Here is a 23,488-nt window from a genome sequence, read left to right on the forward strand (position 1 = left end):
ATCATTGGTCATCTATTTCTAGATACTTCTCTACTTTCGCAGAAGCCAATGAGTGGCAAAGTATGTTATCTGTACTTCATCTCTCTTCCACAGTCTGCAGCCCAGGGTAAAAGATAGATGAGTTAAAAAGAGAAGTCATCAGAATAATGCAGTTGTGTTAGTCTACAAACCAGTGATGCCACTTCCAAGCTCCACGAAAACAAAGCCTGAACAATTGCAAACTTATATGTACCTTAGGATGCCTCTTTGGGAGTAAGGTCAGAGTCATAATGATGGAGCCTGAATTGTGACCAAAAAGGCATCTGTAGAACATGACACCATTTGGCAAAACCCAAATCAAATTTTAAGAGATACGGCACTATTGAAGTGGTGTCATTGGTCTGGGGTAATAAGTGAGGTTCATGGTCTCATGCCAAGGAAATTGAAGATGTGGGCACGCAGGGAGTAGGTTTTAGAGTAGAAGTTTAATAGGAGAAAGAAAGGAGAGAGCTTCTTTGTGCAGAGGAAGGGGACTGAGTGGGCTTCCCAGGTTTGGGGCCAGAGTTGGTTGGTTTTATAGATGAGCTTGAGGAGGTGGTGTCTCATTTACATAGGGCATAGTGGATTGGTTAGACCAAGTGTGCTATTTACATAGTGCCGGAGGAGGGTCGCCATCCTACCCTAATCTTTTATTATGCAAATGAGGTCTTTACCTGGCCCGCACCAAGTTACCAGCCCAAGTGGCAACAAAGAAAAGGGAAGGGAAAACCACCTGGAATGTACCTGACTTCCAGGTAGCCCTTTTTTATTGGTACAGCTGCTGGCATTTACCTATGCAAGCTTCCAGCTTGCTTATCTATGCCTGCAGCTTGATTTTTCAGGCTGCTTTTTGTTAGAAAAGAAATGATTTTGGGCTGCTTGTTATTAAAAAGAAATTCCACCAAGAGCCCTTTTACTTTTAATAATTGCCTAATTTCTTTTTCTTTCCACTCCACTCCACTCCACTCCATTCCCCTCCCCTCCCCTCCCCTCGCAGCTGTGTGGTCCCTGATCTTCTCTAACCATTGCCCTCATAACCTATTGCCGTGGCTTTGGGTTACTTTGTATGTCCTGCCCTGAACACATCGAACATTTTCATGTGTCAGACTTACAATAGCACCTTCCCCTGCTACCTGCCTCTACACCTGAAGATCCAGGTGTATTCTGGTCCTTGTCCGTATCTTGAATGCAGCCCCTGTACACCCTATGTCCTATCTACCATATTTATTATTATTTGTTGCAATATACTTTCTATTTTATTTTTTTAAAGTGAAGATTATATATATATATTTTAAATGATATTCTTTTTGTTTTTTTGAGATGGAGTCTGGCTCTGTTGCACAGACTGGAGTACAGTGGCACAATCTTGATCTCGGCTCACTGCAACCTCTGTCTCCCTCATTCAAGTGATTCTCCTGCCTCAGCCTTCCAAGTAGCTGGGACTATGGGTGCCTGCCACCATGCCTGGCTAATGTTTTGTATTTTTTTGTAGACATGAGATTTCACCATGTTAGCCAGGATGGTCTCGATCTGCTGATCTTGTGATCTGCCCACCTCGGCCTCCCAAAGTGCTGGGATTACAGATGTGAGCCATTGCAACCAGCCTAAAATGAGATTCTTGAAGAAAATAATAGTGTTATCTCTGGAAGGCAAACTTAAAGTCACCTTATATTTTGCTCTTCCTATACTTATTTTCTACATTTTCTATAATACCTGAGTGATTTCTATAACCAAAAAAAAAAAAAAACGGCTACTTACAAAAGGTTAAATGAAGACAAATCTTAAATCTTAATCTCTATTCATCCAAGAAGCAAAGGACACTTGGCAAACTATTACGATCTACCCTATTTAGTGGGCTGGAGACACCAACTTTCTTTGCCTGCATTACCCACTCCATTTCTCAAGAGACATTAACAACACACCATGATTGAAGAACTAGGATGTTATGTGTTTAAAGAAAGAGGTTTAAAATATTTTATTAGAGAACACATATCAATATTGAACAACACTTAAATAGATGGCATCCATATTTATAAGGACAATATAAATTCTTATAATTTGTACAGTCACTTTCAACAAATAAATTTATCAGTGGGCATGATCCATGAAGTATATTTTTTCAATAATTTATTCATCTGCTTAGTACTATGTACATTCATTTTCTTTGAAAAGAAACGTAAAACCAACATGATTGTTTACCACATCACATCATAAACAGATAGACCTGTAAAAATGGCGTGTAGAAAATTCAGAAACACTTAAACAGCACATTCCAAGCATATTGAGTCCATTTAAGAGAAATTAAATGCTTTGAAGCCATTGTAGTCAGCCTGGGTGTCGTGTATATGCATTGATACAAAATGTTGCCACAAATTCAAGTATAACGATTCACACACATAAATATATTATGCTGACATAGAGAATGCTCCCTTGAATAGTATAGAGTGCATACCAAACTCTGCGCACGATTCAAATTAACTTTTTTTATTTTTGTAAAATGGAAGAAAAGGTAATGACATTGCCAACTTAGTCGACCAAATACCAAACCTGGAGAAGGTGGACATGGTTCACAAATGCTGCACAATTAGAATTGCACCTTACAGGGATCGTATTGGTCACAACAGTTGCTAAAGGTTACAGAAAAACTGTAGCAGCTAAAATCAGCCAGTCAGCCCACATTTGCTTCTCTGGCAACATGTAAATGCTGTGTGTGTATTTTGAACAAACGTAACAAGGAGATGAGCAGAAATGCTGCAGCAAGCCAGGAAATGTCATTGGGTTCATGGTTAAATGGTGTCAGCTTTATTTACTAAAGTATAATTTTAATTTCACAGGCAAAATGAACCTCCAATTTTTTTGTCCTTAGCCCCAGCAAGTCAAGTCCTTCTAAACTGCTAGTTGATTGAAAAAGGACAGCTTCAAGTCTGTCCCTTTTGCTTCCATTTCCCCACCACCTTTGCTCCATTTGTAACACAAGTAGACACTCTTTCTTTCTTTTTTTATTTTTGAGATGGAGTCTTGCTCTGTTGCCAGGCTGGAGTGCAGTGGCCGGATCTCAGCTCACTGCTACCTCTGACTCCCGGGTTTAATCGATTCTCCTGCCTCACCCTCCTGAGTGGCTGTGACTACAGGTGTGCGCCACCACGCTCAGCTAATTTTTTATTTTTAGTAGAGCCAGGGTTTCACCATGTTGGCCAGGGTGGTCTCAGTCTCTTGACCTCACGATCTGCCTGCCTAGGCCTCCCAAAGCGCTGGGATTACAGGCGTGAGCCACTGCACCTGGCCCCGACACTCTTTCATAAGCTTCAATGTAGTATGAGATGTGACCCTTCGATGATGTGAAAGCCAGCCTTTGGGGATATTATAGTAATTCAGTTATTTTCTCCATGTTTTTTTTTTTTGTTGTTGTTGTCGTTAGAAAAACTTGTTTTTTAAAAACATGCTGCATAACATCTTGCTAAAAACAATTCCTCAATTAGTAGTAACACTGAATTGCCTTACATATGATTTGCTTGTTAAGACATCCAAAGCATTTGGTTATTCTTAAGAATTAGGTACCTCCATTCTGGAGCAAATATTTATTTGTGTGAAGAGAAAAATAGACCTTCTCCTTTTTTTTTTTTTTTTTTAGCCTTTTTTGTCTGTTTAGCCATCCCATTGTAATGCTGCACTAAGCCTTGAGAACAAAGAGAATCGGAGGAAAAAAAGGCTTTGTGATTTTCAGCCAAGCCAAACACAGTCACTGTCAGGAGAGCCCTGGACTCACCACTGTTTCAGTGATTCTCTCTTGGCTTAAAAAAAGAGTGAGAAGAAGAGCAGTTGTGTGGTTTGCCTGGGGGGACTTGGGGAATGGGGGTTTGTACAGCCAGGTGGCCACCATGATAAGCAAGATTGCCTTCCCTGTGCCCCGAGCTGTGGGAGGAGACAGCACCCCCAGCACATACCCGAGGTTCACCAGCCCCTGGGCCTTTGCACAGATTCCTTCCTTCCTTGCCTGGAACAACTGCTTCTGTTCCCCACCCCACTGTGTCCTCTAGGATTCACCATAGAGATCACCACTTTTGAGAATCCTAACTCTGCAGCCTGTTGGGGCCCTTCACCAAGCTCACACGGCCCTGTATCAATCTGGTAGGTTCTCGGAGGGCAAGGACTCTGTCTCTGCCCTTGTTATTCTCCACTTTCTGGACTTGGCCCTGGAGCACAGTCAGCCCTCACTGAATGTTATAGCGTGAATAAAGAAATGAGAGAGCAGAGAGGGCAATAGCGGCTCTCTTTGAATGAAGGGGATTTTGTTTTGCAGCATGAGTTACATGTCTATGAATGTTCTAGAATTTGAGGGACACTAATTTTTACAAGTGAAAAGTGCCTAACTTCTTTTTCTTTTAAAAATATTTTATTCTGAAAAATTTCAAACCTGCACGGACACGGAAGAACTGTGTGTGGCCTTGTCTGCCATTCTTACTTTGTCTATCACCATGGCTTACCCACTTTTGGCAAGAAGATGTTAAAGCAAATTGTAAACATACTTCGATATGTACCTACCAGTTAAGGACAATGCCATTATCATATCTGACAAAATTTAAAGTAACTACCTAATTATCTAACATCAAATAGGACCCAGCCTATGCTTAATCTTCTCCAGTTACTTCAAAAATGACTTTTTACACTTAGTTTCAATAAAGATCTAAACCAACAAAGCTTATACATTATACTTGATGAATATATCTCTTAAGAATATTTGAACCCACAAATTTCCCTTTTTTAAAATGCCATTTACTTATTGAAGAAACCTGGGTGTCTTACGGAATTTCCAACACCCTACATGTGGCTGATGATTCTTAATGAACTTTTAAGAATGAAATGGGGGACGGAGGTTGTACTAAACTGATTTGCAAACAATCAAGCTATTTGTCCCCAAAGGCTCTTTTCTTCTTTCTCTTATCATTTATAATCATCCCTAATCATTAATTCATAATCATAATAATCATTAAGTTGCTGCTTTTCTTGCATGAGCAACAGTAATATGTTGGATTTGTGTCTTAGTCAGATGGATGCTTGATAAAGAAGTAAATCCATGTGTCAGGCAAGGCTCCTGGCTCCTGGGTTCCTGGGGTGGATTCCAAAGACAGTGGGTAGCAGGACAAGTGGTGGGTTTCATGCTCCCCTTCCTTGGGCGGTAAGGACAACAGTTGTGGACAGGAAGCTGGCTTCATGTCATGGGTGTGTGTCCCTTTAAAACACAAGGTTGACTAACCTTTAATTAATCATGCATTTTTAATATCCTAGGCATCATGCATCAACATGATTACAATTTTATCTTTCTGTAGAGTAAGAATTCTTACACCAAACTTAATGTATCCATTTTCACGAGTTCAGGCTTTGGTAGAGTGAGTTCTTAAATTGAGAACCCCTCTAATTTCCTCCTTAGCCAGACTGATTACATTCTGCTCCCTGTGAGATGATGCTTTTGGTCTTCTTTCTCCAAACATTGACAGAACTGAACACTCTTCTTTTTAATTTGGGCCAACACCAATCCGTTTATCCTTGAAGCTGCTTCTCAAAATCCAGAAGACTGAAATAGCCATAGACTGTTTATATAAGGCAGAGTTGGGCCAAGAACCTCATCCCTGAAAGTGACTTTTTTTTTTTTTTTGAGATTCGGAGTCATGAGAGACCATTTGGCAGGGAGATGGCAGCAAGTCCCTGCCAAATTCAGCCTCCAAGCATGGCTGACTGCTCCATCAGCCTGTGTCATGGTGAGCTGAGCTTGCAGTGTGGACTTCCCTGTGAAGACACCTGCCTAGGAGGCTCCTGGAGACCACTTAAAGGGCGCCCTAGAAATGTCTAGACTCAACTAGCAGAACCTGAAATTAGCACTGAGATTGTGACCTGAAGTTTCCATGAGACAGATTTCAATTTGCAGTGAAATCAAAATGGCCTCTGTTCACGTTTGGGTATTTGCTGTTTATCTTGGTAAACATTTACTTCCAACAGTTGCCCAAGCCAAGAGGTGCTCAGCCCTATTTTCTTAGATGACTTTACATCTAAGCTTTGCTTCAAATGCTGTACTGTCTTCCAGTGATCACAACTACTTCTTTTTTCCATAACATCAGTTATATAAACACACACACACAGGCAGACACACACACATTTTCTACAATGATGGCATTTTATGTAGTGTCTTTCATAGGACAATTATGATAATTTAAAATACCTCCTATTGCAAAGCAAGTAGCCAATGTGAGGAAGATGACAAACACCAGCCTTGGATACTCTTGTTCTGGGTTGTCTACGATTCAGAGAGCTCGGTGGAAATCTTCAATGTAGTGCAGTTTGCCTGATTTTTAAAAGCTAAGACAGATTTTCCAAGTGGGGCTATTTCCAACCCAAAGAAAACAGTGTAGTGTGTGGAATTACTGGGCATTGGGATTTGGTGCCTAGCACCTTCAATGTAGGAATGACAGGACCCAAGCTGTGGTGCAGCAGGTGCTTTGGGACCCGCTTTCTAATGACAGAGAAATGAATGTCTTCAGGTGGGGATGACCAACTCCTGGAAATGAAAACCTGAAGTGAGATAAAGAGCAAAGGAAAGTGAAGGACTTGTTTTCCCTTTTCCTGCACGTGGCACTTTCAGTGCTTGAAGGTACTTTACCCGTGATCTAATTTATAGTTGCGTCTTATTTAGCTAGCATTTGAGAGGGGAAATGAGGATGGAAAAAGAGTGTTAGCATTTATTGGGGGCCTACTATGATTTCATAGCTTTGTCAGCTCATAAGCGTTTCATGTACACAATTTTATCTGCTAATCCCATTTCACAGGTGAGGAAAATGGCTCAAGAGAGGCAACGTGCCTTGTTTAGGGCTACTTAAATAGGTACAGAGATGGAGACTGCAATTAAGCCCAGGTGTGTGGCTTTCAGTCCATCATCCGTCTCTGAACTGCATTTTCCAGGTCCTTCCAGTGCCCTTCCTAGCATGGGTCTTGGGGTGGCGTTGGGAAGGTCACGTTTAGCAAGCTAAGAGGTGAGCACAGGGGCACACCAGGAGAACACACAAGAGTGCGCAACTCTTTACAGCCTTTCTCTTTTTTCAAAACTCCCTGTAGACTTGACTCTCTTTACTCTTCTCATACCCATATTGTTGTATTGATTCTCTGGGAAAATATTTCTTTTGTAATGTGACTACGAAATCTCATACCTTGCCAAAAAGCTCGGCATGTAGTAGATACTCCAAAGGTATGATTTTTTCCTCTTTAAACTTTAGCTCTGCAAAAATCATCATGGATGCATTGTAGGGAGCAAAATGATTTTGCTGTCAGCATTGTTGGGATAAGTTTCTGTGTTAATACTGGAGAGTGAATTGCTTGTGACTTGTTACACCCAGAGATAAAAATAGTTTGTTTTCCCTCACATCTGATGAAGAAAGCATGTGTTTTTGATTCGGCTTTAAATGCTGAGGCAGAATTTCTGTTGCACAAATGTCAGCTCGCACTTATTGAAGTTTAGGTATCAGGCTTGTATGTGATGTTCAGAAGAGGAAGATGGGGCCAGGCAAGCTGCTGGAAATGAAGATGAGAGCAAGGAAGGGACCTCAGTTTTTACTCAATTACGTCCTAATAAAAGCTTGACTCTTTTTTTTTTAAGTATGTAGAAAACTAGCAATAAATTGTTATTGAAGTATTTGTAATGCCTGCTTTGATCTTAAAAAATAATTCACAGGTGTTCTTTTTAATAGCTTTTTACTTGTCAGATTGAATTTCAGCATTCTTATTTGTAGATTTAAACTGCTTATTCAGCATCCCATTCATCAAGTTTCCCTCCTTCTCTGCTCTTTACGACCACTGTCACCTCTGTCATGACTCCAGGACTGGGGGAGGCACTCTGGGGCATGAAGTACTCTGCCTGATGCTCAGCTTTTGAGTAATGGGCCACAGCCCTCCCATCGCTTGAGACTTCAATTAGCCTGTCTTTTCATTATGAAAGATAAGGCTGCATTTAACAACAGGAATGAAGACAAGGGAGGGGAAGAAATGCAATTTTTAAGGATAAATCAGTAAGACATTGCTATACTTATTTGAAACTGGTTTTGGATGGCTTTTGGCTTGAATAGACTGAATACTTTTGTAGGGCTTGCCTTTTGTTGTGATTTTCCCCTGTTGTTTCCAGACTGGACCGAAGCTGGTGCCTCACGTGACTCTAGACAGCCAGGGTGTTCTGATGTGATTGATATTGTGGAACCAGAAACGCTTCCAACCTGAGAGTCCCCAGGGAGGGAAGAGGGAGATAGGAGGCCACAGTGGCATTGTCTCTTGCCCAGCAAACACAACAGCAGATGCCATGCAGTTAGAACAGTCTTGATTCTTCCAAATGAGGATAAATGCGCGTCGTTTCTCAGGAACCAGGGCAGAAAAGAATATATCACTGTGTGGCTGTCAGGGAAACACTATGAGGGCAATACAAGGGGCCTGGGTTGGGTGATGAAGTGGAAATGGCATGGGATTTTTCAAGAGGCACGAGGTGGGCAGGCCAGGATGCCCTGAGACCAGGCAGAGTGGGCAGCTGCGCAGCAGGACCATCTCATTGCGCTTATGAGGGCTTAGGCTTTTAGAGTGGAAGGTGGTCTTCATTAAGACAGCTTTTAGCAGGGCCTGGCCGTCTATGTCCTCATATTGAATCCAAACAGTGCAGCTTCCTTTCCTCTTTTGTCTTTCTTAGGCTATAAGAAGAGTAGAGGAAAAACTACCTGAGGCTGTTTGGCACCCATTTTTCAAGCCAATACTGATACAGGGCAGACAGCACTGACATACCCTTAACCCACCTATCACTGGCATGGAGACCCCAGGGTGATCATAGGGCCCTCATGTGGTCCTTAATGCCCCAGTTCTCAAGACTGGGCTCTGCTGTGCTTCTTATCCCATCTTGTTCTGTCTCACCCTCCCCTTGGAGTCTAGGATCTGTCTCAATTAAGGATGAGGCTCTGCTTTCTTGGGTAAAGATGGTCTCTGGGTGAGCATATGCCCATCTGACTTACGATGTCTGGGATTCTGCACTGCTGACCTGGGGTTCCTCACTGCTGTGCTCTGCACATCTAACTGGGATCTTACTGTCCCTAAGAATCATCAGGGTCATCAGCCTGAGCCTTTCTGGGTGGATTGTCTGATGTTTCCAGGTCCCTGGGGACTGGCTTCCCAGTGGGTGTCTGTAACTAGTGGTTGGGTCTGATTACTTGCTCTGCTGTGCACCCCTCTCTCCATGCCTGCTTTGGGGCTGGAGTACTGCCATGGGCATGCTAAGTGACAAAACATTGCTGCCATCCAGGAGTTCTCCTCTAGTTGAGAAGACAGAACTTATATAAGTACTGTGTATACAAGGTATGCTTTAAAATACTTTAAATAGTTATAGTCTTTTAAAAACAACAGAAAGATTACAATAGAGTACAGAATTAACTGCCAAATATGTTCTATAGACAATTGCTATAAGAACTTGGAGAGAAATTGGGATGATCAAAAAGGGCCGAATTTAAACTTCTGATCTGGGAAAAGAATTATGGGTACATTTTGTATGGGCAGAAATGAAAGAGTGAGGAGGGAGTCCTTACGGGCTCAAATGAGTCTCCCACAGGTTCCTATGTTGAAGTCCCAACCCCCAGGACCTCAGAATCTGACTGTATTCAGCGATAGTGCCTTTAAAGGCATGGTGTGGTTAAATGAGGTGATGAGGGTGGACCCTAATCCAATAAAACAGGTGTCTTTATAAGAAATTAGGACAGAGAAATGTACAGAGAATAAACCACATGAAGACACAGGGAGAAGGTAACTATCTACAAGTTAAAGAGAGATGCCTCAGAAGACACAACCAGCCAACGCCTTGATCTTCGACTCTCCAGTCTCCATAATGGTGTGATAATAAATTTCTGTTGTTGAAGCCACCCCATTTGTTTGTTATGATTGGCCTAGGACACTAATATGGGTGGCGGGATACAAACGCATGGAGCTGTGCTGTATCTGCAAAAGCAGGAGCATACTGGTTGGTAGAAGATCCTTTATTAAACTGGAAAAGTTCCTGGGACAAGAATATGATGAGTTGGCAGAAGGACTCCGTGAACAAGTTCCAGTAGCAGATGGGCTGCTGGGGACAGGGACAAAGAGCAGAGTATCAGAAGAGAAAGAACACCCTTTGCCTGGCTGACAGTTCTGCTCAGGGTATACATTCCGATGGGTTAAGCGTTGCTCAATGCCAACATAAAACCAGGTTTACTTTATGGGATTAATCAAAGGCCTTGAAGGCCCTCAAGCATTCTTAAGAGGGGAAGTCAACAGGGAAGGAACAAGAAGGGCAAGAGACAGAAGATGCAGAAGAAGAGAAAGAGAAGCTGACTTTGCTGGGTTCAGTAGAGACTTTTGAACCATTAGAGATTGGTAAGAGGTGCACCCCTTGTGGGGCTGATAGAAATACTGCAACCACTCACTCTGACCACCAGCTCTTTTCTAAAATGTGGCTGCACGTTGTTTATACCTTTCACTTGGAAGTAATTGTATACGAGCAGAAAGGCAGCACTGCAAGCAGAGGATAAAAGTCCGTGGGGGCCTTCAAAATGTCCTCACTCTCCTGGCACCATCTCCTGCCCTGAGCTCTCTGGATGCTGTGGGCCTGCAGCTCACAGAGTCAGGCTGACCTGGGAAGGGGATGGAGTTGCTGAGGGCAGCCCCATCTTGTCACCCAGAGCATGGATTCCGTGGGAAATGGCACCCTCTGGAGCAAGGACACCCACCCCAGCCTTTTTCATTGTTTATAAGTTTAGCAAGAAGGGGAGGGTGGAATTATGGAGAGGACAGCATCAGGAAAGGAGGTGGGAAAGATGAAAGGGCTCAGGATCAAGACCAACAGGAAGGGAAGGTAGGGGAGGCTGCCATGTAGCATCATCCCAAGGTAATAGAGGTGTGATTACTGAGTGGCCTCAGTATTTCCAGGTTCTTCCATGTCAGTTCTGCACCCACCACCATCCATGCCCCACCCGAGAGCCCTGCCGTGGAGTCTCCTCTGTCAACACTGTGGACGCTGTGCCCTTGGCTGCAGGAACGGCACTTTATTTCTGATCAGGAGAGTCTTTCTCTTCCTCATTGCCCATCAGGCCTGGAGAGAGGAAGGAACAAGAAGTCCCTCCAACAAAGTGTGTCAGCTCAGGGAAACATGAATCTGGTATCCCCAGGGGAGGGCTGAATATGCTTCCCCATAGTAATATCATTTCTATTCCAGTTAGGCAAAGAAAAAGGAAAAATAAAAGAAGAGGAGGAGGAGGAGGAAGAGGAAAAGGAGGAGAGAACAATTCTGAATCCTATCTGTCTTTTGAAAATGCCCACTGTACCAAGCATACTCTCTGAACCCCATGACTCTTCTTGGTGAGCTCCAGGCAGGCCCTCAAATGCCCTGGTGTGGGGTGCCATGTCTAGGAGGTCTTCCCAAGGAGCCAAGTGTGACCCAGAGATTCTTTGGGGGGTCCTCTGGGGCCCTCCACTTGGGCAGGTTCCAAGGGTCTGGGAGAATTTCAGGTTGGCCTTGGTCAAGGGTGTGTATTTATTGTTGCTACTCTTAGGGTCAGCCAGATTGTGCTATGGGGATTTCCCAGATGGGGCAAGGAGCTGAACAATGTTGAGGCCCCCCTGGGCTCCAGTGGACCTCCCTGCTCTACAGAGGACAGCAGTGGGGTGACAGGTGCTCACCTCTTACTCTGATGCCTGCTTGGAAGGTCAAATGATACATGGGATGGGCCCACTCTGAATATGGACTTGTCACTTTATGCAATCATTCATGCAGATTGGGAACATGAATTTAGCTAAGTGGAGATGTGTCAATGGCATATTAAAAAATATTTGTATTTTGAACACCGAATCCCGTTGTTTAGCATCATCTGTGCTATACTGTCAGCTAGTAACAACACAGATCATGATGGCAAACTACGGCCCATGAGCTCGCTCTGGTCTGCAGTCTGGTTTTTTGTTTGTTTTGCTTTGTTTGAGAGAAGAAGGGTTTAGTTTTACATTTTGGAGGGTTGTCTCCCTCCCTGCCAAAAGTCAAAACAAATAAGAATGTGTGATAGAGTCTGTATGACCCCGCAATGCCTAAAATATTTACTATCTAGTCACATATAGAAAAAGTTTGTAAACTCCTAATGTACATTAAATAGATTTTTTTTCTTTTTGGCTCATCTGGGAACATCCTACCCCTCCCCCATTTATAACAATGCCTCTTGGAAAAATGCATTTTTGACTTTGTGACAGATGAACATGGACTCCATCCAGCTTGTAGGCTGGGGACTCTCTGAGCCTCTCTGTTTTTTTATGCCAAGTGCAGGGTGGGATGCAGCAGAAGTTGTTTGCTGCTGGCAATGACTAGTGTGTATGCAATGACCCACAGGCTGACCGGAAAAAGAATTATTCCCCAAACTCCCTTTGGGACCTCTGCGTTCCTGAGGACAGTAAGGTGACAATTACTGCCTTCCTTGTCATGCTGTGGAGCAAACCAAGAGTCTCCTGCCCTGCCTAGTTCCTTGGCTCTGCTGCTGCCCTCTAGGAATAAAGAACAGAATCACAGGTGCGTGTCTTTCAGGCAATCACAGAAGTAAAGACAAATATGCCCTTGGCTCCTGGAACAGTGTGGTGCTGCCCAGCCATGGCAGAGATACGACAGGAGAGAAGCTGTCAATAGAGCTGAAATTATAGGTCAGGGACAAATGAGTGAGATGTGAAAGTCAGAGTGTCAGGAAACACAGGGGACCTGGGAAACACTGAGGTGCCATGGAAAAAGGAGTCGGAGGCTGGATTTGGGGATATTGCAAGAAATCCTTAAATCTCCCACCTCCTCTTTTCTTTATATGCTAAAGTGTAGGCAATAATCTGTTTCTTCTCTTTCTACTGCACAGGGATGACTTAAGATAAGCAAAATTACTTTGACAAATATAAAGTGCTATATAAATGGACAGAAATAGTAAACTTAAGTTGGGATTTTTTGTCTTAGCTTTCTCTCTACTGCATTTGAATGCACCTATGGAATCCAGGCTTTTGAAGAAGCCAGTGCCTTCATTTTTTTTTTTTAACTCCAAATACAGTGTACATTTGCTCTTAGATTTTCTGCCTAATTAAGCCTGTAGTTTTCATAGTTTAGCAATAATCATTTCCAGCTTATAATGTGGCTTCACTGAATATGATATGGTGAGAAAGTAAAGTAATAACTCCTGAGCCACACGGAAAGGAAAGGCAATTATTTTGTCTTTTGAAATGAAAAAGCCACAAGCTTTAGGGCAGTTCCTTGCTTATCAATTGCAGCAAGGCATGACTCAACCAACCTGCTTTGAGGCAATGTCTATGGTAAATCTTCCTGCTGCTAAACCCCTCCATCCACAAACTCCACAACCTTCTTTTAGGTGAGAGAGCCAGTAACCCATGTTGCAGCAGCAAAGTAGAAATGACATTTTCCTGCATAGAGCAGATAAGGCCATTCTCAGCCCCTCTTCCACGACATTTGGGTCTGGGCAGCATGAACAAGCTAAGGCTGATGGGAGCAGCAGCAAGGGACTGGTGTCCGCTACTGAAATCCTAACTTGCTTTTGTCAGCCTAGCCCCGCAATGGTCATCTCCACTCACTCAGCTCCCAGGGACTCTGGAGGGCCGGGAGGCCATGGCTGCCATTGCTTTCTGAAGATGGTGGGCACCACAGCAGCCTGGCTCTGCCCAGCTCCCCAGCACAGTCTGCAGACACGGAGCAGGTGCAAACAGGGTTCCAACTGGGCTCCACTGGAGCTGTACGCAGGTGGTTTCATGGTTAAAAGTCCTAGTAGTGTAAAAAAAAAATCAGAGTAACTGGTGAGCATACCTCTGATGTCTCCATATTTGCCTCCTCTGCTTTCTTTTTATCTGTTTTCTTCTTGGAGAGTTTACCTCCCATCTGCTTGGGCACCCTGTGCTGATGAGCAGCGCTCTTTCCTTAATTAAGTCAACAAGTATTCATACACAGAGGCAGCATCTTTTATGGCCAAAGGACCTGAGAAGATCAGTTCCAGAAGCGATTGAGAAAGTTTGTCAAGCTCTTATTAAGTAACCGTGATCAAAGAGTGAACAATTACCTGCCCAAGCAAATAGTTCCTAAAATGTTCTCACTCCCAGGTCTTAACCATGAAACCTACTGGGCCAGAAGGTTGGGATATCCAGTTTTCACTTGTGAAAAGAAATTAGGAACAAGCAATGTCACCCGATACATAGCCATAGCTTCCAACTGGTGCCTCATTTTTCAAAGATTGCCTAGGTCTTCAGCTTCCTGGCGGTCAGCATTCTGAACCCTTTCCCCATGGTGACATCATATAATTCACATGCTTGATATGCTCCCTGCAATTCCTGGTGAAATATCTATAATACCTTCCCCTCTGTCCAACTTAAAAAAAAAAAACGGTTGGAATACAGGTGAGTGAGAGCAAGTGATGTTGTATTTGTTTTCATTTATTTTTTTAAAAGGGATGTTCTTCCCAAAAAGTGTTTCTGTGAACTGTGGTTGGTCATCAGTAACTTCAACGCAACACCCAATATGTGTCCTATCTGCAATGGGATTGTACTGTTCTTGGCCAATGTGGCCTCTTCTGCATTCTCTTACATGCCCATCTTCCCCTAACATGCCATAGTATGTCCAAGCAAGGACTTCATCACATTCCAGGCCATTAACTCCTAAAAATGTGATGGAGTCTGGTGGTTAGAAGTGTAGACACCAAACCCTTCCATGGATGCCCTGCTCTTGGGTTTGCCTGGGCTGGAGATTTGGCTGCATGTTTGCCATGGTTAATTTGGAGGCAAATCCCAAGGAAAGAAAACATTAAAAAGTTTGGCTGTGCCTTGGCATCCTCAGCACACCCAATCCAAATGGGAAAAGTCTTACCCCCATTCTTTTGGAGAAGGGGAGCTATGGAAAATGTACAGGTTCAGAATAGGGAGATGCAGGTTTCAATCATGGTTCTCCCTTGGCCTTGGGCAAGTCCTTAACCTCTCATGATAAACAGATTTTTATCTGCATAACAGGAGTAGCAGAGTTTCCAGGGAGTTTAGAGGCAATGGGTACAAAATTTCCTGCAGATTCCTGGCACACAGTAAGACCTAACAGAAAAATCTTAAGAGAATATTTATTTATCCAAACACTACCGTCTACCATGGAATATTTATTTTTGAATATTTTGTAGAGTTTTAGATTTGCTATATGATTATAAGCAGAAGCCCTCTTGGAGGAGACATGAGAGAGGAAAAGGAAAGATAACTGATGAGTAAAATGCTTTTCTGAAGTCCATGACATAATCTGGGGAAATTTTTGAATAATGAGATTCAGGGTCTCTCTTAATGCATGCAGTTTGAGTTGCAGAATAAGCTCAAATTTCCCCTATCCCATAATGTCACATTGATTTTTGTGATGTTTAGACAATCCCAAAGCAACTACTTTTTATAACACGTTAGAGAAGACATCATTACTCTGGGTAAATTCCTCCAACCCCAAATAGAAGCAGTAAACATGTGAATATAAATATGAAAATTATTTTCTGTACGGCAACAATTTTAGATATTTTTTTGGCATGCTTAAAGGTACAGAGATTTAGGAGAAATGAGCAAAAAGTAATTCAACTCATATATTGTTTACTCATATATTGTTTTGGGAGACATTATCAATTTCTTGTAAAATTGGTATATCATGCTATGGGAAAGGAAAAATATGTTAAAAGTTTACCTCCCTGGAGAGAGGGGACTGGAGAAGAGTGTAGCAAACAATTATTTACCGATGGTTTTACACGGATACAATTGTTATGGTTTTATTCTGATGACCAAAAGATTCTCTAGTTGTTTATTTTGATTAGATGTGGCATTAGTGCCAGATTTCCTGTGTTTCTAAGCTTTCCCATATCTGAAATTTAAAAGTATCTGTAAAGATGTTTAAAGATCATTTCAAACATGGAACCATAATTTATTGAAGAAAAATGATAACCAGTCTTCCCATGGGGATGTTCTTCCTGGAAGGGGGAGTGGGGCAAGTGATTTTCTTATTCAGATCCTGGGCTAAGCTCTTCTAAACAATGAAACTGATCTTTCCTATCAAGGCAGAAGAGGAGCGAGGGTTTGCATATTCACGTTCTTCTTAGACACTTGCCTCTATAATAGGATATTCACATCTGGCAGAGCTCTTATGGGACATGCAGAGAGAACAGAAGACTCTAAAAATCTGGCCAACATCTCAGTGCCAGAATCCAAGTTCTGAACACAAGGCCGAATATGTATCTGGCCAGTAAGAAGACACTCTTCAGAAAAAGACTGAAAAAACAATCACAGCCCGGGTCTAAACACAACCTATAACAAAACCCAAATCCACATGCAAACATAGCATCTATTGCAATATGAAAAGAGACTTGTTTTTTTAGAAGGATTTAAGGAAATTATCATTTTGTTGCAAGGGAAGAAGAAAAAGATGTCAAGGCGACTACTCTTGGTGTGAAGGTTACAGCTGCTTTGATTTTCTTAGAGGAAATTACCTTAATAGAGGAAAGAGGCCAGGCAAATGGTCTTTCGTTTTAGATTACTGATTCTCGAGAATTATCCCAAAAACATAAATCCGATTTAAAATTCTTATTGTGGAAAGACGGCCATATTTTAATTTTTACATATAGTTACCATCTTCATCATTAGTAATCTATAGCTTGTGCAGCCCTAATCCAAAATTCTGAAATCCGAAAGGCTCTAAGATCCGAGATTGTTTGAGCACCAACATGATGTACAGGTGGGAAATTCCACACCTGGTCTCCTGTCTATGGGTTGTAGTCAAAAATAGTCAATTTAAAAAATATTGTATAAAATTACCCTCAGGCTATGTGTACGAGGCGGGTATGAAACATAAGTGAATTCTGTGTTTAGACTTGGGTCCTATATCTGAGATATTTGATTATGTATATGCAGATCCTTCAAAATTTGAAAAAAATCTGTAATCTGAAACACTTCTGGTTCCAGGAATTTAGGAAAGGAGACATGCAAGTTGTGTACTGAGTTATGGTTTACCAAAATCTGGTATACATAGAGCAAAATACAGCATGTTCCCCAAGTTCTTGCAGAAAAGTAGGAATAGATTAAGTTGAATTGACTACTGGATCTTTTTCCTGAACAAATGGGCTTCTATCAAAAAATGTTTGCAAACTCCTGCTTTAGACAGTTCTTTTGTGATCCATCAGTATCTGTCTAAAGCTAAGCATTAGTATTTTTCAAAGTTCGGGGAGAACGTGCTTGGATTATAAGGCTCATTCCAACATGCCACGGGCGAAGCTCATTCATTATGCAATAGTGAAGCAGATGAGAAGTAATGAGAGGCAATCTTTTGCCTTTCAAAATATTATAAGCTCTGGATTTTCATAACAGAGTTCTGGAATAGGTAAGTGATTGGCCAAGAAAGGCTTTTCTAAGCCATGTTGAAATGACTGTGCAGTAAGTGAACAGCCTCTATCTTTGCAAGAAATTAACAGCCCTCCAAGCTCTTGGTCTTTAAAGATATAACGGAGGAAGCCTATCATCATCTGATCTTGGAACAGTTTACTGGATTTTTCTCTCTAGTAGTTAAATGGAAAGAACGATGCTCTTGTCTACTGTCTTCTCTTGGAAAAAGCCATACTGCCCTGATTCATTCTTTCAACCCTCTCCTGACCCAAGGATACAGAATGCTACATTCTAAGATATCATGAGTGTCCCTCACTCTCATTGGGAAATGAGGGGCAGCATCCATTCAAAGTGTAGCCAAAGGTAAACCTCACTGTCAAGTTTCCCTCAAGCTGAGAAACTGGATGTATTAGAAAGGGTGGAGTTTCAGGACTTGCTCTAAAAATAATGTGTCTGGATCTTGGCCACCATCTTATGCTCTTCCTCTCTAGGCCCTCTCCCCATAAATGTCAAATGTGGCTGTCAGTAGGTTCAGCCTGAAAATAAAATCCCCTCACTTCCATCAAGAAATAGCTCCAAACTTAGAGTGTGTGCTCAAAATATTCATGATGAAATCATAATCCTATATTTATAGTCTTTTGGATTGTGCATGAAATTCTGTTTCCCATGGTGGTTTTTGTTGAAGCGGGCGCAGAGTGAACGAGAAAGCATTAGCTGCAGGGAAATGCTGTTCAGTATGGTTCTGAACTGGTTGGTTGTGAGACACTCTCCCTCTTCCCTGCACCCTACCCGCTGCCTGATGAGGTGCGTCTACCCCCACCCCATTCCCAGAAGGTCCCCTCTTTGATTGGTCCTGTCTTGTCCTCCAGGAAGAGCTGGCCTTCCAAGAAGGAAGTGGAGTGGGTACCTAAGATTATTCCCCTGTCCTCTGCATCTTTCCTGTCCTAGACTTCCTCCCCGTTTTCACTGAGGGAGATGGTGTGGACCTTAATGGTTGGGACTTGATGGTTCTTGTCAAGGCTGGGGGTTGAGGGCCCTACACAGCAGCAGACCTGCAAAAAGTTTTTACTTCTCACCCGGGCTGTGGTGCAGGAGGATTGGTCTTTGGACACTGTAATCCTGGCAGATCCTCGGGGCATGGAAGAGAAAAATTTCCATTCACAAACGCCATCCGTCTTGGAGATCCTGTAGAAGGTCTCTCCTGATCCCACGGGGATGCGCACCATGTCCTTGTGCTGCCCTTCCAGGGCCTGGCTGGGGGGGTGCAGGGTGTAGCCCAGGGCGTGTTTGGAAGACTGCCTTCTGCGGAGACACTGGATTCTCAAGACGTTCTGAAAGGCCTTTTTGAACTCTTGGCTGGAGCATGGGTATATGATGGGGTTGATGCAGCTGTTTAGATATCCGAGCCAAAATACTATTTTAAAAACGGTTTCAGAGGGCTTGAAATCAGGGAAGAAAGACCCTGGAAGAAAACACACAGATTCATACATATTATTTGCAAGTCAGAAGGCCACTTGGCTAGAAAAACAATCAAACAAACATCTTCATAGTGTTTTTAAAATATTTAAAATGATCCCAAACCCATTGGAGTTTCTCACATTTGACTGACTGGCTCCCAAGAATGTCAACCTTTTGCGGTGTCTTCAAAGACCATTCCTACTTGGTCCATGTGTGTTATCAATTACTGGAGCAGGCCAGGTGCATAGGGCTGCATTGGCTCTCAGTGACCAATGGCTACTGTGAAGTTTTACCAAATGAAAATGTGAAATTCAGACTGAGTCCAATATGCAAAGTGTTTTGCCTAAATTGAAAAGTAAGTTGGAATCCATGCAAATAATCTGTATTAAAATTCAGTTACCTGGACATGTCCTTTATTCTCTGATCCAGTGTTGTATAAAACATACAACTTTAGTGTTGATGAATTCCTTCCCTCCTGAATATCAGAATTACGGATTTTGATGAGAGTCTCAACTTTACACAATATTGGCCTTGCCACCGTTGGACCAGTGATTCTCAATCACTTTTCCTAGATGATGCCTTTGATGTCACCCTGAGATCCCCTTGTTAGTATCTCCTGATGACTCCCAAATGAGTGTCATTTGCTTCACATTCAGGGACCTAACCAGCTTTCTAATATGATTGCTTGTTATTATTTTTCTCTAGCCAGACTCATTACACTTTTTCTCTAGGCCATTGGTCACATTTTTTGTCCTCTCAAGTTGGGCCACTGTGTCCCTGATGCCCTTTTCCACCTTCTCTGTCTACCCAAACCCTACTTGTTGACATGCACCACAGGAACCAGGCCTCAGGACCCTTCATGTCCTGCACAGAGACTGCCATGGGGCTTTTGGCAGCAGAAGAACAAAACTGTGAAGTCTTAAAGGAGGGATTATGTTCTCCAATTACTGAATTTACAAATTTTAAAAATGTTTATTAGCCTTTTCCCAGCTGCCGCCAAGATGCTCTGCCCTTCTGAGCTGAGGTTGCATTGGCGTGAGGCCCTCAGTGCATCCAGCACTAGCACTGCTCCTGGCAGCCCAGCCTTGCTCTTGTCCACACCATGGACTGTGTCTCAGAGCTCGCCTGCACTGACTCAGCCCTCGTTCTGCATAACTCTGAGGCGATCATCATAGAAGATAAGGTTAATATTCTTACTAAAGCAGCTGGGGTAAATGATGATGGTTTTTGGCCTGGCTTGTCTTCCAAGGCCCTGGCCATTGTCAAGATCGGGAGCCTCCTCTGCAGTGGCGGTGCGGGAGAGGAGGACTTGCTCCAGCAGCTGGTGGTGCACCTGCAGGAGGTCCTGCCCCTCCATCACTGCTGCCCAGGCCAAGGAGAAGAAAGTGGAAGCAAAGATAGAAGAATCTGAAGAGTCTGATGATAACATGGGTTTTGTTTGTTTGTTTTTGGGTAATGCTATTTTAGAACATGTTCAATAAAAAGCTGAACTCTTAAAAATGCTTATTAAAGAGATTGTCACAAACCTCATTGCTATAATACTGATAAGAGTGATGGATAAAGGGTATGGGACTCCCAATCGAATGTTCTTTATTCTCAGATTCTCAGATTGCCACAGGCTTTTGCTAAAGGAGCTTTATGAATTAGGCAATCTCAAATGTCCCTCTTCACTCCTTTCAGAGAAATTGCAAAATAACATCTTGATTTTCCTTCCACCTCCTTTCTTTTCTTTCTTCACTCCCAAGCTCCTTTTCCTTCTCCATGGGCTTTTAGTCACAGCTTTGTGTACAGTTGGCAGAGTGGCTTTGGAGAAGTCCTGTGATCCCTTTGGGCGTCCAGTTTTCTTATCTGAAAAAGGAGTAGGTTGAATGGAGGATTCCTAATGGCCCTGAACAGTTTTTGGTGGTGGTGTTTCAAACCTAAGGTCTTGATTTTGTCTTCCTTTTCCTCTCTGCTCTGTGGACCTATCAGCGTCGTGACAAATTGCTGGTGCTCTTAAAATCTACTCTGGCAAACAGTGCTCTGAAATTTAGTCAAAAAGTGCATCAGTATAAACAAAGAGTAAACTTAAATACTGAAGAACCCAAAGAAGACAAAATAGTGTGGTTGCTGATGGGAGCATTTATTACCTCTGAAGCGAGTGTTTATTACCTCTGAAGCACACTCCCTGCTGAGTTCCGTGTGTCTCAAATTCACACACACACACATGCAATGGGTGTTTATTTAGGAAAAAAACATGTTAACTGAGAAAGTTTTAATTTTTAGCTCTAAAGCTTTTAGTGTTGTCCTATAATTATAATAAAGTTTACAGTCTTTCAGTGTCTGATTTAAGCCAGGCAAGGCACTGTGCTGAACACTTTCCATATGATTTAATCATCATGAGTAACAATGAAGAGTTGTGACTCATATCCATATCCCCATTTTCCAAATGAACAAATTGTGGTGTAGTAAGTTTGAATAGCTCAGCTGAGGTCACTCACATAGTTACTGGTAGGCTTGAAATTGGGCAGCATGATTTCAGGACCCATGCTCCTTTATGTAATCTCCAAATATATTGGAATAATATATCTCTTAGGAGAGAGGATGGCCTATGGGAAGTGATGAAGTATGTAGCTGGGGGAAGCCAAATAGAAGGAAATGCTTTTCTGAACCTCATCTGTGATGGAAAAAAAATGGTTAATGCCAACATGACTAATGGTTTTGTGCAAATGCAGTCAGTTCCAGGAATAAATTTGTCTTACATTATGATACCTATATATTGTCCAATATTTCCTCCTAACAGTGACAGTGATGTGATTATGGAAACCCATTTCACAAAGACCTTCCTGGGCCTGTGCTTAACGACTGCAAGAATGTCTGAGCTGAGCACACCAAAACCCAGCTTGTCTGGGAATGTCACCACTCTGTAAATCAGCGAGGGAAGGGAGGGTCTTTTCCTTATTGAAGAATTTCAATTTTTGAAAAAGAAAATAAATGCACTATGAATATGCGTGCTAGTAAATACGATTTGAGAGTCTTGGGACTTCCCACAATTCCTTTAAGGACACTCATTCTGCTTCAGAGCCCAGTTTTACACTCATAAACCTCCACATTTCCTTTCAGTCACTTCCTTTCCATCCCTTCTTTCCTTGTGTGGCCTCCCTCTTAGTTGCAGGTCTGGCTGATCCAGAGCCAAGCTCTTGGGCCCTCTCTGTCGTCTCTTGCTGTGTTCCTGTCTTCACAGGTGAATCCGGGCCTCGCCCTTTCCATACCCCACTTAACACACTCATTTCTTCAATGTGGCTCAGGTATAAGTATAGGGTGAGAAAGAGAGTTGGTTAAAACAAATTTTCACTAAGATCTGAATGTCAGTTACTCTGTAGCCCTAACTCCAGGAATATTTTATTTTTAACCTAAGCAAATCTCTAGATGTTGGATTTTCAGACAGTGAGTGGGAGATGCTTCCAGGCCAGAGACCTTCCCATAAATGACAACGTTTTATTTATCCCATTAAGTGTGTGACAGCAGCCAGATGTGTGTAAGCATAGCAGGGATTTGGATGCTCCCAAACTGACAATTCCACCAGGGGCAGGTTTCAGGATCCATTCTCATGCTTGGAGTATTCTTCCCTTGTGAAGGGGAGTGCGTGGGGGGAGCCATGTGATTTTCTTTGAGCAGTTGCTGACTAGCTGGGGTTAGGGGAGATACTCATAGCTGTGCTTCCTTCAGGAACTTTCCAAAGAGTGAGAAAAGACAGCTAAGGTGCTAGGCACATTGGCTCATGCCTGTAATCCCTGCACTTTGGGAGGCCGAGGTGGGTGGATCACTTGAGGCCAGGAGTTTGAGACTGGCCAATGCAATATGGTGAAGCTCCATCTCTACTAAAAATACAGAAATTCGCTGGGTGTGGTGGCATGTGCCTGTAGTTCCAGCTACTTGGGAGGCCGAGGCAGGAGGATTGCTTGGACCTGGGAGGTAGAGGTTGCAGTGAGCCGGGAGTGTGCCACTACAGTACAGCCTGGGTGTGGGAGTAAAACCCTGTCTCAAAAAAAAAAAAAAAAAATGACAGCAAAAGGGCTATTCCCCTCCTTATTGACATTATTCCCAGCCTCATATCTCTTCCTTCATTTTTCCTCTCCTAGGAAGGAGAGATGGGGCTGGAATCAGGCTTGGAAAGCAGCTGCCTGGTCCCAATCAGGGTTCCCTCCTCCTGTTCTCATTTTCTCTGCCCAAACCTTCCCGCCCCAGCTCCCTTTTCTCTGAACTCTGCATTAGTTCTATCTCCAGCCTCCATCCTTCTCAAATATCTTTCTTTCTGAGGACTGGCAGTGCCTTTTATGGTGGGAGGACAGCTGGAGAATGCGTGTCCCTGGCCTCCACCCATCAGGACCTAGAGTGTCAGGGCTGAACCAGCCTGGTTTATGGGTGGATCCCTTGACCCCGTCACTGGGTGGGGAAGTCCATTTGAGCAGCCATCTGTCCGATCAGCTTTGCTCTCTCCCGAAGCTTCAGAATCCAGTACAATGCTGGAGTCTTGAAGGCATTTTCCGAGTTTTTGCTGCATGAATGGCCGACCTTCAGACTGACTGACTGGCTG

At 42.9% G+C, this 23,488-nt stretch overlaps 1 protein-coding gene across 4 annotated transcripts in view; it reads right to left on the minus strand.

Moving 5' to 3' along the window:
- Positions 1-4,444: 4,444 nt before the first annotated feature.
- ADRA1A (adrenoceptor alpha 1A) overlaps positions 4,445-23,488 on the minus strand; it is a 105,294-nt gene continuing 86,250 nt past the window's right edge. The window contains exons 3-4 of one of the 4 annotated variants that reach the window (XM_032288586.1): positions 18,531-18,916; positions 4,445-5,248 (exon numbers count right to left, since the gene is read on the minus strand). In XM_032288586.1, coding sequence (XP_032144477.1) covers positions 5,228-5,248; positions 18,531-18,916 — 407 coding nt within the window. In that variant the 3' untranslated portion in view covers positions 4,445-5,227. The other 3 variants (XM_032288587.1, XM_032288585.1, XM_032288589.1) reach the window with 3 other exon arrangements.

Source organism: Sapajus apella, unplaced genomic scaffold (genome assembly GCF_009761245.1).
Source record: "Sapajus apella isolate SASKATOON/1434 unplaced genomic scaffold, GSC_monkey_1.0 scaffold21, whole genome shotgun sequence".
In the NCBI taxonomy this organism is placed as follows: domain Eukaryota; kingdom Metazoa; phylum Chordata; class Mammalia; order Primates; family Cebidae; genus Sapajus; species Sapajus apella.